We start from the raw sequence: 15,778 nt of genomic DNA, 5'->3' as shown, positions 1-15,778 counted from the left end.
GCAGGTGATGGTCAGCAGTAGTCTGGGGGCCACACTGTTTCCTTTCTAGATTTAACCTACCTGAGATTTGTTCAGCTTCGTTTTGCAGTGACCTTGAACTAGTTTCCCAAAACAGTACTATGATAGGTGAAGGTGTTTCCCCACAATTCTCAGAACATTTCTGTAATTGTTATTCCAGTCGCCTTGCTTTAACTAATGGTGTTCGCTTTACCACATAGGTGTAACCAATAGTAAATAGTGTTTTGGACGTGTGATGCCCATGTAACAAGTCAATGCAAGTCAAGGTTGACATTTTCCTATGTTAATAGCACAATTGACAATATCCATTTATCTAGTCAGAAAATGTTTCCAAACAGACATTAAAACAACCAATGCAAATCAGATCAACCTTACCTGAATCTGCTTCCTTGAATGGAATACAGAGCCCACAAAGTCGTCTGTTCTTTTAACCAATCGATTGGCCAACATTTTTCAACGTCTATTTTTCTATGTGTTTTAATAAAATCAACTCTATGCATTGAGCTTGTCTGATGCTTTAAGCTTACGGATTGATTAAATAAGACAAATGCCTCAAGAGGGCGCCAGAGATCTAGATAACCAGAATTTAAAAAACAACTTTAACCTGACCATCCTCCTCCTGCTGCTCATACTGGCTTTAAAAGATTCTGCCGTTACTCTCCTGAAGTTGCCGGTATTAGGCTACACCAGGAGTCGGTAACATTTCTCATGTGGAATGCCAATTTATCTTACCATTTCAACCGATCTGTGTGCAAGTTATGGTTTTCATATGCAATTTTTTTGTGAAATAGTTTAAGTTAATTCATAATAACTTATTATTTTCTCAAAATCGTTGTTCACATGGTTCATCAAAATTCCATCCAAATCTAAATGAAATTGATGCAAACCTAAAATGTAACTTCTATTGCTTTTGCCAACTATGTAAAAAAATAGCCAATATAAATCCAACAAATAAAAACATTGCAGCCTGCAGGTAGAAAATATCCTGATAATAATAAATATCTGTTCAACCATATTCAGCCTGTCTGCAACAAACTTGGAACATTTTATCAACTATTAGCTTGTGTTGGCTGAAGCTTGCAACATTTTATAAAATATTCTGGGCCCTCAGAGTTTCCCACGCCAGTGAGCTTGGGACAGACACAGCTGTAGGCTATTTGCGCAAGCGATAAGAAGCAGTGCTTGACTTGGGCAGGAGCTCACTGGACCCGAGTACCAGCACCTAAAATGTTCTTCTGCTCTATTCCTCTGATAGAATTAGCTAAAAGTTATTGTGGAACTCCTGCACCTAAATATATACAGTACCAGCACCCAAAATGAGTGACCGGAACTTAATTCAGTCCATGTCAAGCACTGATAAGAAGTAATCAGGTAGGCCTATTTCATGACGTTTCCATTGGATCAGAGCATGACATTTTTTCCCTTTCACGCTGAGTGGTAATTGAAAGGGAAAGAGCTGGAAATATTTTTCCAATACATGGAGGAACTATTATCATTCTCAAGGGATGTAAAAACAGACTTTTATTACTGTTTGAGGTGAAGAAAACATTACTTTGAGATGCTCCACAGCTCATTAGTGGTGGTGTGTTAAGCCAGTCAGAAATACCATCAGATGCTCAAATGGGCACATGTATATGCCTACATTTGCACGCAGGCCAGGTAGCCTATAGACCTACTTCTATGCGTGCATGTCCTTACTCAACATTGACAGGAGTTCTAGACTAAATTGACAAAACTCTAAATGGAATGAAATATACCAAAACTTGTTTCTCACAAGTGTAGCATAGGTTGTGTACTCTGGGAGGCGCATGGCGGTCGGGCTAACACCCTAACGACCGAACAATCAGATCAGTCGACTGATTGGGTTCAGCCTTACTACCACATATGTTGTTGATCTCCCCTTCGTGACAGGAGACAAATGAATACAACGCCTCTGGTGTCTGCTAGTTTAGACAGCTGCCGTACCCTGAGTCTCTCTATGCAAACACAGTGACAATCCGACCCTCGTATCGCTTGGTGTTTATCACCACTGACCTATCTATTTCAGTACCAGGCAGAAATAACCAACCAGCTAGCTGCGCCAACAATAAAGCAGTAAGGATAGGAAGATGACAACTTCAGTTAAGGGAGAAACACTGGTTGGAGCCGTTGCCAGACCCTGTCACTATAGACAACGACATGTAGCTATGACGTGCTTGTTTTCTGCTTGGTTTCTGCTCTTCTGCAACTTCAACAGGAAGCACAAACAGAACACCGGAGTGATACATAACTATAAATCAAGCTTAAATCCAATTGGTTAACACTGTACCTGTGCTATGGCATCAAAGGTTTGCGTTTGATCCTCAAACTAGTTCAGCCTGTCAAGTAACCAATCAAAATCCTGGAAAGCTTTTCGTATTTTTTACCCTTTACTATAACTATAACTTTGACTTTGAGTTCTGTTTTTCAACTGAAAGTGTCTCTAATAAACAAATAAAACAACAACCTGTTTGCTGGTGGTGAGGGAAGATAAATAAATAAATAAATAAATAAATAATAAAGTCTCTTAGGATTGTAAACACAGTTATTTGTTGTGCTTTTGTTGGAGGTATTGAACAGTTCAGCTTTAAACAAGAACAGAGGAGGAGGCAGCGGACTAATGACAGTTACAAAAAAAACAACTTGTCTTTAAAGAATTTTGAAAATGGGGCAGGTTGTCACTGGTCCATGCCTGTCTGTGAGGAATCCAGTCCACCATTTGCTGTTGCTGCTCCAGAGTAAAGACTCTTCTTTGTTTCACAGTACCCTCGTCCAGTCTAAGCAGTAATCTTCAAACGTGGACAGGAATTGTGACCTAGGCCGAAATGAAAGCATTTTTAATATAACGTACCAAGTTCAGCTTTTACTGTCTAGACAAATGGCAAAGTTTTATTTGAAACTAAATATATATCAATTCCAAAGCAGTTGGCTAGCATATGCTTATACAATTCTAACTTCGAAAATATAGTCGTCTCAAAGCTTAAAGGCTGTGCTGAAAATGACCATAATCATTCAGGAAATCAGAATTCTCCAGATACTTTATAGTATGAGTCATGAGTCTTAAATCAGATAAGTATGAGTCATGAATCTTAAATCAGATAAGTATGAGTCATGAATCTTAAATCAGATAAGTATGAGTCATGAATCTTAAATCAGATAAGTATGAGTTATGAATCTTAAATCAGATAAGTATGAGTTATGAATCTTAAATCAGATAAGTATGAGTTATGAATCTTAAATCAGATAAGTATGAGTCATGAATCTTCAGACATGTGCTAGTACAGTGAGCTCCAAAAGTATTGGGATACTGGTTTCCATCCAACCTTTTTATGTGAGTAAAACTCATGTCGAATAAAAAAAAAATATATATATAAGGACAGGCCTGATGGAAACGGAAATTTTTCAGTTAAACTTTCCAAATATCCACAAAAAAACAAAATACGCTAGACAAGGTGGGATCTTTTTGTGTCTGTAAAATGACTTGGGCGAGAAAAATGTCGGTGTTGTCCTCCCCACTACTACAACAAAATGTGGAAAAAGTCATGGGTGTGGGAATACGTTCTGGAGGCGCTATAACCTCAAGCGAGACGCTATCTGTTATGTTGGCCTAAGACTAGTCGCTAGTTGTTTCTAAGATGTTAATAGACCTTAACTGAAAGTGAATCTTGGCTAAACGTATTAGCAGCCACATGCAGACATCAGGCCTACGGGAGATAGCAGCTGGGTATGTGAGGTCTGTGTACAAGCCAAGGTGTTGACTCCCCAGGGGAACATTATAAGTAAAGGGCCAATACCTTGTGACTGTTTTTGTATGGGACTGATTTGGCAACGTTTGATAGTCCAGGAATATGCGTTCAAACATACTAGTCTGCATTGAGTTGGGAAACTGGAATGACCTGCCTGAAGTGCATCTTGTTGTGTTGAGTGATCTATGGTGCATATTTAAGATGGTATGGCTGCCTGCTATGGTATGGCTGCCTGCTATGGTATGGCTGCCTGCTATGGTATGGTCTGCCACATAATTCACATTACCCGCTGGGCACAGACGTCAGTTTCAACGTCTACTGGATGTCATAAGGTGAATGCACCAATTTGTAAGTCGCTCTGGATAAGAGCGTCTGCTAAATGACTTAAATGTAATGTAAATGTAAATTTACATTTGGTTGAGTTGTCCACTAACGTCAATTTAATGTGAAATATTTCTAAACATTTAAACCACGTTGTTGGATTTAGGTAAACAATTTGGGTCAAAAAAATACTAAATGTCCTTACGTTGATACATTTTTGCAAATCCAATCAGTTGTTCAACGTCATCACATAGATTTGTTGTGATGCAGCATGGTCTAAGCAGTAGCTGCATACACATCATTTAAGGGAGTGTTTTACATAATCGGTACTCTTTGTCATCAAGACTTCATTCTCACCCAGGCAGGTTCATTATTAATGTTTCGGAGTGACCCTCCAGCTGATTAAAGGAATTCTCTCTGAGGTGAAAGTTCATTGCATTGTTAGGAAGGACGCAATCACAACACACTGCAGACGTGTCTACGTAGTCATGTAGACTAGATATCCCTGGAGCAATAGCGTAGAAGTGCGAGCGTAGTTAATGCATTTGTTTCTATGTCTTTCCGAAAGCCATCAATGAAAGAGTGTCTCGAAGTCGGTTGCTCTCTTGTGTGAGTAACACATGCAAGAGAGGTGTGTGGACGTGAGAATGAACCTAACTAGTCGATCAATCCATGTGATTAACTCCTATTCCTCTTCTCTCTCCATGTGTCCCTCTGTTAACAGACAAACAGGAAGCAAAGAGACAGAGCCCTTGGCCTTGCTTCAGCAATCCAAAGTACGTAAGTGTCCTTCATTCAAAGATATAGTCCTCCAAGATGTTGACGACAAGACACAGACTAAACACAACACAAAACATATCAGTTACTGTAAACTGAATATCTCCACAAATATAATAGAGTTCATCTTGTTGCTGTCATTTTGTTTTGTTCAACAGCATTCTATTGTCTTTGTTGATTTAGACCTTGGTGATTCTAAAGTCAGACTCTAGAACCTCTTTAGGAATGTTTGTCACAGAACCTTCTTTGAACCTGGAAGGTCATGTCTCCATTCAGCTGTGAAAGGCCTGCCTTGGAGAAATCTGACACCCTGTGTATGCCTCCTCTTTGCCCCCCATGCCATTGCTCGACCACCTGTTTAGTCCAGCCCCCCACCTTTAATATGAAATGGCAAGTCAAGCACTGCCAGATCACACTGTTTAACTGTTGGTAGTAGCAGCTGCGGCAAGATACATTTTTAGTGTCCAAAGTCTAAGGAATACCAACCCGTCAAACAGTATGTAGACAATATAGCCAATAAGGGAAGAAAGGAAACAGGCGTATACAGAATTGTTCTGTGGTCAGAAAGAGGCGGGTTAACTAACTGGTTAGGAGCTGCCATTGTCAGAAACCAGAAGCTTTCTGGTCGGGTGGTCTGTCCTCGTGTTCCCTGCAGGCTTTCTCTCATAGCACAGTTACACAGCAAACCACAATGATGATGAATGATGCTCAGCCCCTTCCCATTCCTTCCCTCCCATTTCCCATTCCTTCCCTCCCATTCCTTGCTTCCCTCCCATTTCCCATTCATTCCTTCCCTCCCATTCCTTCCCATTCCTTCCTTCCCTCCCATTCTTTCCTTCCCTCCCATTTCCCATTCCTTCCTTCTGTCCCATTCCTTCCCTCCCATTCCTTCCCTCCCATACCTTCCCTCCCATTTCCCATTCCTTCCTTCCCTCCCATTCCTTCCCTCCCATTCCTTCCTTCCCATTCCTTCCTTCCCTCCCATTCATTCCTTCCCTCCCATTTCCCATTCCTTCCTTCCGTCCCATTCCTTCCCTCCCATACCTTCCCTCCCATTTCCCATTCCTTCCTTCCCTCCCATTCCTTCCTTCCCTCCCATTTCCCATTCCTTACTTCCGTCCCATTCCTTCCCTCCCATTCCTTCACTCCCATTTCCCATTCCTTCCTTCCGTCCCATTCCTTCCCTCCCATTCCTTCCCTCCCATACCTTCCCTCCCATTTCCCACTCCTTCCTTCCGTCCCATTCCTTCCCTCCCATTCCTTCCTTCCCTCCCATTCCTTCCTTCCCTCCCATTCCTTCCTTCCCTCCCATTCCTTCCTTCCCTCCCATTCCTTCCTTCCCTCCCATTTCCCATTCCTTCCTTCCCTCCCATTCCTTCCTTCCTTCCCTCCCATTCCTTCCTTCCTTCCCTCCCATTTCCTATTCCTTCCTTCCTTCCCTCCCATTCCTTCCTTTCCCTCCCATTTCCCATTCCCTCCTTCCTTCCCTCCCATTCCTTCCTTCCTTCCTTCCTTCCTTCCCTCCCATTTCCCATTCCTTCCTTCCTTCCCTCCCATTCCTTCCCTCCCATTCCTTCCTTCCCTCCCATTTCCCATCCCTTCCTTCCTTCCCTCCCATTCCTTCCTTCCCTCCCATTTCCCATTCCTTCCTTCCTTCCCTCCCATTTCCCAGTCCTTCCTTCCCTCCCATTCCTTCCCCACAATTTTCTTCTTTGACAGTTTTTGTGCCCAAATATTGACTTTCATGTCTCCCTTGAGCACATTTCGATGAGCTCAATGATTTGATTCCAGTGTGGTGTGTCCTTCGACAAGTAGATTTTGTTTTTTGCACTCAAGGCACAGAGAGATAGAAATGGAAGAAAGATAAGTTTGTTTGACTGTTGCTGTTTCTGCTTTCTATGACTGCTTGTCTGTCGTATGATTCCATGAACACAAGTCTTGTTCACTGTTTGTTTACTCCTCAATCAGCTGGTCATGTGACTTTACATTACAGCAATACAGTGTTGTTTACCCCTCAATCAGCTGGTCATGTGACTTTACATTACAGCAATACAGTGTTGTTTACCCCTCAGCCAGCTGGTCATGTGACTTTACATTACAGCAATACAGTGTTGTTTACCCCTCAGTAAGCTGGTCATGTGACTTTACATTACAGCAATACAGTGTTGTTTACCCCTCAGTCAGCTGGTCATGTGACTTTACATTACAGCAATACAGTGTTGTTTACCCCTCAGTCAGCTGGTCATGTGACTTTACATTACAGCAATACAGTGTTGTTTACCCCTCAGTCAGCTGGTCATGTGACTTTACATTACAGCAATACAGTGTTGTTTACCCCTCAGTAAGCTGGTCATGTGACTTTACATTACAGCAATACAGTGTTGTTTACCCCTCAGCCAGCTGGTCATGTGACTTTACATTACAGCAATACAGTGTTGTTTACCCCTCAAACAGCTGGTCATGTGACTTTACATTACAGCAATACAGTGTTGTTTACCCCTCAGCCAGCTGGTCATGTGACTTTACATTACAGCAATACAGTGTTGTTTACCCCTCAATCAGCTGGTCATGTGACTTTACATTACAGCAATACGCAGACCTACCGAATCTGGCATTACACTTCCAAGATGTCAGCAATACAGTGTTGTTTACCCCTCAGTCAGCTGGTCATGTGACTTTACATTACAGCAATACAGTGTTGTTTACCCCTCAGCCAGCTGGTCATGTGACTTTACATTACAGCAATTATACAAACCATAGTTTCCCTCCTGATCTGTGTGTCTCTTTGATGTTAAGAGTTGGATTATGGTACTTAACAGTTGTTTCCACTTCCTGCTCATATTTCATTCCTTTCCTATATTGCTCTTCCCTGTCTCCTTTCCTATAGTGTCCTTCCTTGTCTCCTTTCCTATATTGTCCTTCCCTGTCTCATTTCCAGTCGTTACAAGCATTTTGCTACACCCACAATAACATCTGCTAAACATGTGTATGTAACCAATACAATTTGATTTGATCTCTAGTGTGAGGAGATTGTCTAAGTGAAAGCAAGTTGGGAGAAACATAACATTGTGTAGTTAATGGACAGAAAGACTGGAAATATTAAATTAAATTTACTAATAAATAACTGGAACATTTAAACAGTTCTCCTCTCTCTGTTTTCTACAGAGGTTGTAAAGCAGCTGTCTGTGGTTTTAAGGTCCCTGGCATGATGACAAGTTTACTTCTAGGCTGACATTCCACAGGAACTGGCCCTGGAACAGTTAGGCCCTCCTCTCATGTTCTCCCTCTCTCTCACCCCCCTGCTCTCACCCCTCCCATCCATTTGTTCTCTCCACTCTCTCACCCTCTCCTCCCCTCCTTCCCTCCCTGTGTTCTTTCCTCTCTCTCACCCCTCCCTCCCCTCCCCTGTCTCCTCTCTCTCTCTCTCTCTCTCTCTCTCTCTCTCTCTCTCTCTCTCTCTCTCTCTCTCTCTCTCTCTCTCTCTCTCTCTCTCTCTCTCTCTCTCTCTCTCTCTCTCTCTTCATGTTTCTCTCTCCCCCACCCATTCATCCCTCCCTCACATTCTCTCTCTGCCACTCCCAGTACACCTTGCCAGGAATATGTCAAAACTGTGAGAACAAGGACTGCCCAAATACTTCTCTAGATCATGAAGCTATGTTCCAAAAGAGGGAGGGAAGCGGGAACAGGAAAATACACAACAGTAACGAGGCTATATACAGGGGGTACCAGTACAGAGTCAATGTGCAGGGGGCACCGGTTAGTTGAGGTAACTGAGGTAATATGTATGTATGTACATATATGTACATGTAGGTAGAGGTAAAGGGACTATAGATAGATAATAAACAGAGGTTCTGGATGGGGAATGGGGAAACAGTCAGACGACCAACAGATCCCGGTGTAGTAGAGCCAAATCATGAAATGGGACGTTATGTTTTTTTTTTTTTTTTTTGATGATTTCTAATTCCTCTCATGAATGCAATTTTGGAGGGCTCAGGTGTGTCACGTGTGGTGTGTGCGCGTTCGATCTCTAACATGGCGTGTTGACTTTGAGAAAAACATGCACGCACGCACGCACGCACGCACGCACGCACGCACGCACGCACGCACGCACGCACGCACGCACGCACGCACACACACACACACACACACACACACACACACACACACACACACACACACACACACACACACACACACACACACACACACACACACACACACACACACACACACACACACCCTCTCTCTGTTTTTGATTTACTTAGAATACATTTGTGTCATGGTGATACGGATCCGTTTTAGATTGTATTACTAGCTAGCAGTGTCAGTTGACCTGAGTGGAATTGGATGATTAATAACACCCTATTCCCTATGTTGTGCACTGCTTTTGATGGGCCATGGTCAAAAGTATTGCACTATGTAGGGAATAAGGTGTCATTTGGGATGCATCCTTTGACATTGCAGATTCGGTAGGTCTGCGTAGTTGCCTTGTTAAAGTCACTCCCTTTAGCTGGACTGGCTGCGCTTGTTGTTGGGTTTTAATGTACCAGCAGTATATGAATAGAATCTCATAGCTGTGATCTGATTCATATCTAGAATTACTTACATTACGGTATATGTCATTTCAAAAGCATGTGCGAGAGAGAGAGAGAGAGAGAGAGAGAGAGAGAGAGAGAGAGAGAGAGAGAGAGAGAGAGAGAGAGAGAGAGAGAGAGAGAGAGAGAGAGAGAGAGAGAGAGAGAGAGAGAGAGAGAGAGAGAGAGAGAGAGAGAGAGAGAGAGAGAGAGAGAGAGAGAGAGAGAGAGAGAGAGAGAGAGCATCATCTTTGGTGTAAATATTGCTCATACTGTATCTACTGTCTTGTCTGTTTCCACGTTTCTATAAAATCACATGTTATTTGTCACATGCTTCGCAAATGTAGACGAACAGTGAAATGCTCACTTACGGCACTTCCCAGAGAAAAAAAAAGAGAAAAACATTTGAAAAAATATACCCAACATTTTTACGGTAGAATACAAGTCAAAAGTTTGGACACACCAACTCAATCAACGGTGTTTCTTTATTTTTACATTGTAGAATAATAGTGAAGCTATGAAATAACACATTTTATTGAAAAAAAAATTCAGATTTTTACCTTGTCAGCTTCGGAGGATTACTTGTCAGCTTTTGGGCTACCTGGCCCGACGCTCTAACCACTAGGCTACCTGGCCCGACGCTCTAACCACTAGGCTACCTGGCCCGACGCTCTAACCACTAGGCTACCTGGCCCGACGAGCTAACCACTAGGCTACCTGGCCCGACGCTCTAACCACTAGGCTACCTGGCCCGACGCTCTAACCACTAGGCTACCTGGCCCGACGCTCTAACCACTAGGCTACCTGGCCCGACGCTCTAACCACTAGGCTACCTGGCCCGACGAGCTAACCACCAGGCTACCCGGCCCGACGCTCTAACCACTAGGCTACCTGGCCCGACGCTCTAACCACTAGGCTACCTGGCCCGACGCTCTAACCACTAGGCTACCTGGCCCGACGCTCTAACCACTGGGCTACCTGGCCCGACGCTCTAACCACTGGGTTACCTGGCCCGACGCTCTAACCACTAGGCTACCTGGCCCGACGCTCTAACCACTAGGCTACCTGGCCCGACGCTCTAACCACAAGGCTACCTGGCCCGACGCTCTAACCACTAGGCTACCTGGCCCGACGCTCTAACCACTAGGCTACCTGGCCCGACGCTCTAACCACTAGGCTACCTGGCCCGACGCTCTAACCACTAGGCTACCTGGCCCGACGCTCTAACCACTAGGCTACCTGGCCCGACGCTCTAACCACTAGGCTACCTGGCCCGACGCTCTAACCACTAGGCTACCTGGCCCGACGCTCTAACCACTAGGCTACCTGGCCCGACGCTCTAACCACTAGGCTACCTGGCCCGACGCTCTAACCACTAGGCTACCTGGCCCGACGCTCTAACCACTAGGCTACCTGACCCGACGCTCTAACCACAAGGCTACCTGGCCCGACGCTCTAACCACTGGGCTACCTGGCGCCACATATGGAATCATGTAGTAACCAAAAAAAGTGTTAAACAAATCAAAGTATATTTGATATTTGAGAATCTTCAAAATGGCCACCCTTTACCTTGATGACATCTTTGCACACTTTTGGCATATATATATATATATATTATTTATTTATATATATATTTATTTATTTATTTATTTATTTATACATGGTACAGAACAATCAGTCAGCAAACTTTTGAAGAAATATGTTTTTCTGTACAGTATTCATCTGAACGTTCTTTTCATAAAGGTCAGGAATGAACATTGAATACTGGTTCATTTATTTTCACAGTCAAATGGCACCCTGGATCTTGGTCAAAAGTAGTGCACTATCTAGGGAACATTTGGGATGCACCCTACACAGTCTTCTTGATGAATTAGGGTCCCTTTGAAAACGGACGTAATTGTCCGTCAGAATCTAAAGCAATGGTGTAACATAGGCCTCCGCTGTCTGCGTAGGTGGAGGTTGATACAGCATAGACATGGCTTATGTAATTACAGTGGTGGGATGTTGGAGGAGTTGACATTAACGAAACAATGGGTTATCTGTCCCCAATGTGTGTGTTGGACAGGACAGGCACTCACCCTGGCAAGTAAACGATGTAAACAAACCACTTTCTTGCTGTGTTGTAGTTGGTGGCACACTTTTGATCGTTCCTCCCTGTCAAAGTGCTTTATATCTCAGAGCATTTCCTATTACTCCGTACGGAAATCCAAGAGACTCCATTTTGTATGGTATGTAATAATTTGTGGATGTCCATTACCCATTTCTTATGATATGTTACGAATTGTAATTCGTATGAAATGTTATGAATTGCATTTGTACAATATGTTACTAATTGCAATTTGTGCAATATGTTACGAATTTGCTAAAAGTACAACATTTGACAAATTTTGCGAAACGTATGATATGTTACGAATTCCAATTTGTTGTGGTCAACGTTAGCTAGCTGGCTAATGTTAGCACTAGGGGTTAGGTCTAAAGGGTTACGGTTAGGGTTAGCTAAAATGCTAAGTAGTTGCATAGTCACTAAAATGTAGTAAGTAGTTGAAAAGTTTCTAATAAGCAAAAATTGTCTGTGATGAGATTCGAAGACGCAACCTTTGGGTTGCTAGACGTTTGCCTACTCATCCACTCAAACCAACCATCCTCTTTTCACATTTGCCTTCAGTAACCATCTGTCTTATGTCACCATACCAAACGTAACATATCATGCTAATTTGAGTTTCCAGGATTTACGTTTTCTATGTTACGTGTAGGCTATGAGACCAGGTTGGATATGCAGCATCATTTTGTCTGTTGCATCACAGTTCATTTACAAAAAAATGGGGCTTCCCTAAACCTGTGAAATCAAAGGGTGGAACCCACTAAGCCCTATCTGTAAATTATACATCCAGTCTTATTTATGTGCTTTCACAACCTTGAACACACCCTGAATATGCCCAGAGAATTGACGATAGGTACAAATGTGGAGGTCTATTTCACAACAAATAGTTGACAGAAAATAGTCTTGTCAGCAGTCAAACCAGGGCGCTACATCCTGTCAGCAGTCACACCAGGGCGCTACATCAAACATGGGAAATTACAGTTTGTTCTTAACCTTGACTGAGCTATTTCTATACGGCCTGATGTGTACAAAACAAGTTCAATAAAATAAAAATAAAAAGTATGTATATTTATTTGTGTGTGCATATGTGCATGTCTTAAGAACGGCAGCTACAGCTCCGTTGTTCTCAGTATGGACATTGGAGGTGTAGACTGCAGGATCAGGCAGCTTTCCTCAGGGCAGGGTGTGGTCTCAGTCCAACTCCAACCAAATTTCCACACCGCACAGGAGAAAGGGAGGGGACCTGAGAGTTGGCTGTTTTTATAGGACAAGGCAATATTACTCACCTATCAAGGGTTTTTTAGCACCATCTATTGGACATTGCATATATCTTGGCCATTGCATTTTTTAAACCTTTATTTAACTAGGCAACACTTTTAACTAAGAACTCATTCTTATTTCAATGACAGCCTAGGGACAGTGGGGTTAACTGCTTTGTTCAGGGGCAGAACAACAGATTTGTACCTTGTCAGCTCGGGGATTTGAACCTTTCAGTTACTAGTCCAATGCTCTAACCACTAGGCTACCCTGCCGCCCCATGTATCTTGGACATTGCATGTATCTTGGACATTGCATGTATCTTGGTAGTTGCATGTATCTTGGACATTGCATGTATCTTGGACATTGCATGTATCTTGGACATTGCATATATCTTGGAAGTGGCATGTATCTTGGACATTGCATGTATCTTGGACATTGCATATATCTTGGACATTGCATGTATCTTGGACATTGCATATATCTTGGAAGTGGCATGTATCTTGGACATTGCATATATCTTGGACATTGCATGTATCTTGGACATTGCATGTATCTTGGACATTGCATATATCTTGGACATTGCATGTATCTTGGACATTGCATATATCTTGGTAGTTGTATGTATCTTGGTCATTGCATATATATCTTGGTAGTTGTATGTATCTTGGACATTGCATATATCTTGGTAGTTGTATGTATCTTGGTCATTGCATATATCTTGGACATTGCATATATCTTGGTAGTTGTATGTATCTTGGACATTGCATGTATCTTGGACATTGCATATATCTTGGACATTGCATGTATCTTGGACATTGCATATATCTTGGTAGTTGTATGTATCTTGGACATTGCATGTATCTTGGACATTGCATATATCTTGGACATTGCATGTATCTTGGACATTGCATATATCTTGGTAGTTGTATGTATCTTGGTCATTGCATATATCTTGGTAGTTGTATGTATCTTGGACATTGCATATATCTTGGTAGTTGTATGTATCTTGGTCATTGCATATATCTTGGTAGTTGTATGTATCTTGGACATTGCATATATCTTGGTAGTTGTATGTATCTTGGACATTGCATGTATCTTGGAAGTGGCATGTATCTTGGACATTGCATATATCTTGGAAGTGGCATGTATCTTGGACATTGCATATATCTTGGTAGTTGTATGTATCTTGGTCATTGCATATATCTTGGTAGTTGTATGAATCTTGGACATTGCATATATCTTGGTAGTTGTATGTATCTTGGACATTGCATGTATCTTGGAAGTGGCATGTATCTTGGACATTGCATATATCTTGGAAGTGGCATGTATCTTGGACATTGCATATATCTTGGTAGTTGTATGTATCTTGGACATTGCATGTATCTTGGAAGTGGCATGTATCTTGGACATTGCATATATCTTGGAAGTGGCATGTATCTTGGACATTGCATATATCTTGGTAGTTGTATGTATCTTGGACATTGCATGTATCTTGGAAGTGGTATGTATCTTGGACATTGCATGTATCTTGGAAGTGGCATGTATCTTGGACATTGCATGTATCTTGGAAGTGGCATGTATCTTGGACATAACAACAGCTTGTTGTAACTATGCAATGAGTGACAGGTAGAACCTGGTTTTCGTAAAAACAAATACACATGCAAACACGTCAGGGGCCTTAAGTTTGGTACACATTTTTATAGGGTTTTCATTTTTACAGTTCACGAGTCAACAGTACTTATGTTACGTCATGTTTTGTTTTTCAGGAAAACCAAGGCAGAAACAAACGACACCAGAGCATAGACAGAGGACAAGAACAAACAAAGGTATTTCACCTACTTAGAAATCACCTTAAGAAATACTGTCTCTCTCTGTCTCTCTCTGTCTCTCTCTCTCTCTCTCTCTCTCTCTCTCTCTCTCTCTCTCTCTCTCTCTCTCTCTCTCTCTCTCTCTCTCTCTCTCTCTCTCTCTCTCTCTCTCTCTCTCTCTCTCTCTCTCTCTCTCTCTATGTAAAGATCCACCCTTGAACTAACTTAATGTTGATGGTCTTGAAAGTGTCTGAGATTCTTCTTGTATTGAAAAGCTCTATGTAAATTAAGTCTATTATTAATTTTTAAAGGATGGCTGAGGAGGAGGAAACCAGGGAGGTGCTCTTCTCTGACTGGTCAGGTCCAGAAAAACAGGGAATGACCCTTGAGCAGTCAGGCGAAGGAGAGATCTATGTCAAAGAGGTGAAAATGGAGTCGCCTGCTGGACGCACTGGAAGAGTACATGAGGGTATGTACCGGCGTTAGAATTGCCCTTATGTACAGTATTCATTTTCTATAATACATCGACTTAATTGTTTTCTACTGTTATTGAATCTCCCGATATCTTATAATTTGTGTAAGTTGATTTACAGTAACGTTTGGTTGATCTACCTTTCTTTTTTCAAAGTAGATTTTTGACCGACGGATCAATGTCCTCTTGTTTCTTCCTCTTTAAGGTGATCAAATTGTGGGTGCCACCATCTATTTTGACAACATGAGTTCCAAGGAGACGACGGAGCTCCTCAAGACCCTAAACAAACACAAGGTTGGACTGAAACTACAGAACAAGGACAAGTCACCATGCCGCTCCCCCATGGGCACTCTGTCACCCTGCCGATCCCCAATGGGAACTCTGACGTATGAAGGGAGAGGAAGGGTTGGAGGCTCAAGCCAAGACATTATCCTGGTGTGTAGCTATGTTTACTGTGCAAGCAATGTTAAGTGTATTTACTTGTGTGATGGTGCGGCAAAGATTGGACTTTTACAGGATTTTTGTAAACTTTTCAATGGCTTTTACGTGAACACTAGTGTTGGGGTCAATTCTATTTAACTTCAACTGTCAATTCAGGAAGTACACTGGAATTTCCATTCTCTTCAATGGTTTTAAAATAAGGAACATTTATATTTGTAATTAGAATTAGGTTAACTTTCTGA

At 42.2% G+C, this 15,778-nt stretch overlaps 1 protein-coding gene across 16 annotated transcripts in view; it reads left to right on the top strand.

The window, feature by feature from the left end:
- The window catches only part of LOC123993754 (neuroblast differentiation-associated protein AHNAK-like), a 45,742-nt gene that overhangs the window by 11,752 nt on the left and 18,212 nt on the right, over positions 1–15,778 (top strand). For 15 of the 16 annotated variants that reach the window (XM_046296222.1, XM_046296221.1, XM_046296220.1 and 12 more), the window contains exons 2-5: positions 4,828–4,879; positions 14,582–14,641; positions 14,935–15,092; positions 15,301–15,530. In XM_046296222.1, the coding sequence (XP_046152178.1) occupies positions 14,936–15,092; positions 15,301–15,530 (387 nt within the window). In that variant the 5' untranslated portion in view covers positions 4,828–4,879; positions 14,582–14,641; position 14,935. Of the gene's footprint in view, positions 1–4,827; positions 4,884–14,581; positions 14,642–14,934; positions 15,093–15,300; positions 15,531–15,778 lie in introns of all 16 variants that reach the window. The other variant, XM_046296208.1, reaches the window with a different exon arrangement.

Source organism: Oncorhynchus gorbuscha, linkage group LG13 (assembly GCF_021184085.1).
Source record: "Oncorhynchus gorbuscha isolate QuinsamMale2020 ecotype Even-year linkage group LG13, OgorEven_v1.0, whole genome shotgun sequence".
Lineage (NCBI taxonomy): Eukaryota > Metazoa > Chordata > Actinopteri > Salmoniformes > Salmonidae > Oncorhynchus > Oncorhynchus gorbuscha.
The sequence above is the reverse complement of the archived record's forward strand: the minus strand, read 5'-3'. Positions and strand labels throughout refer to the sequence as shown.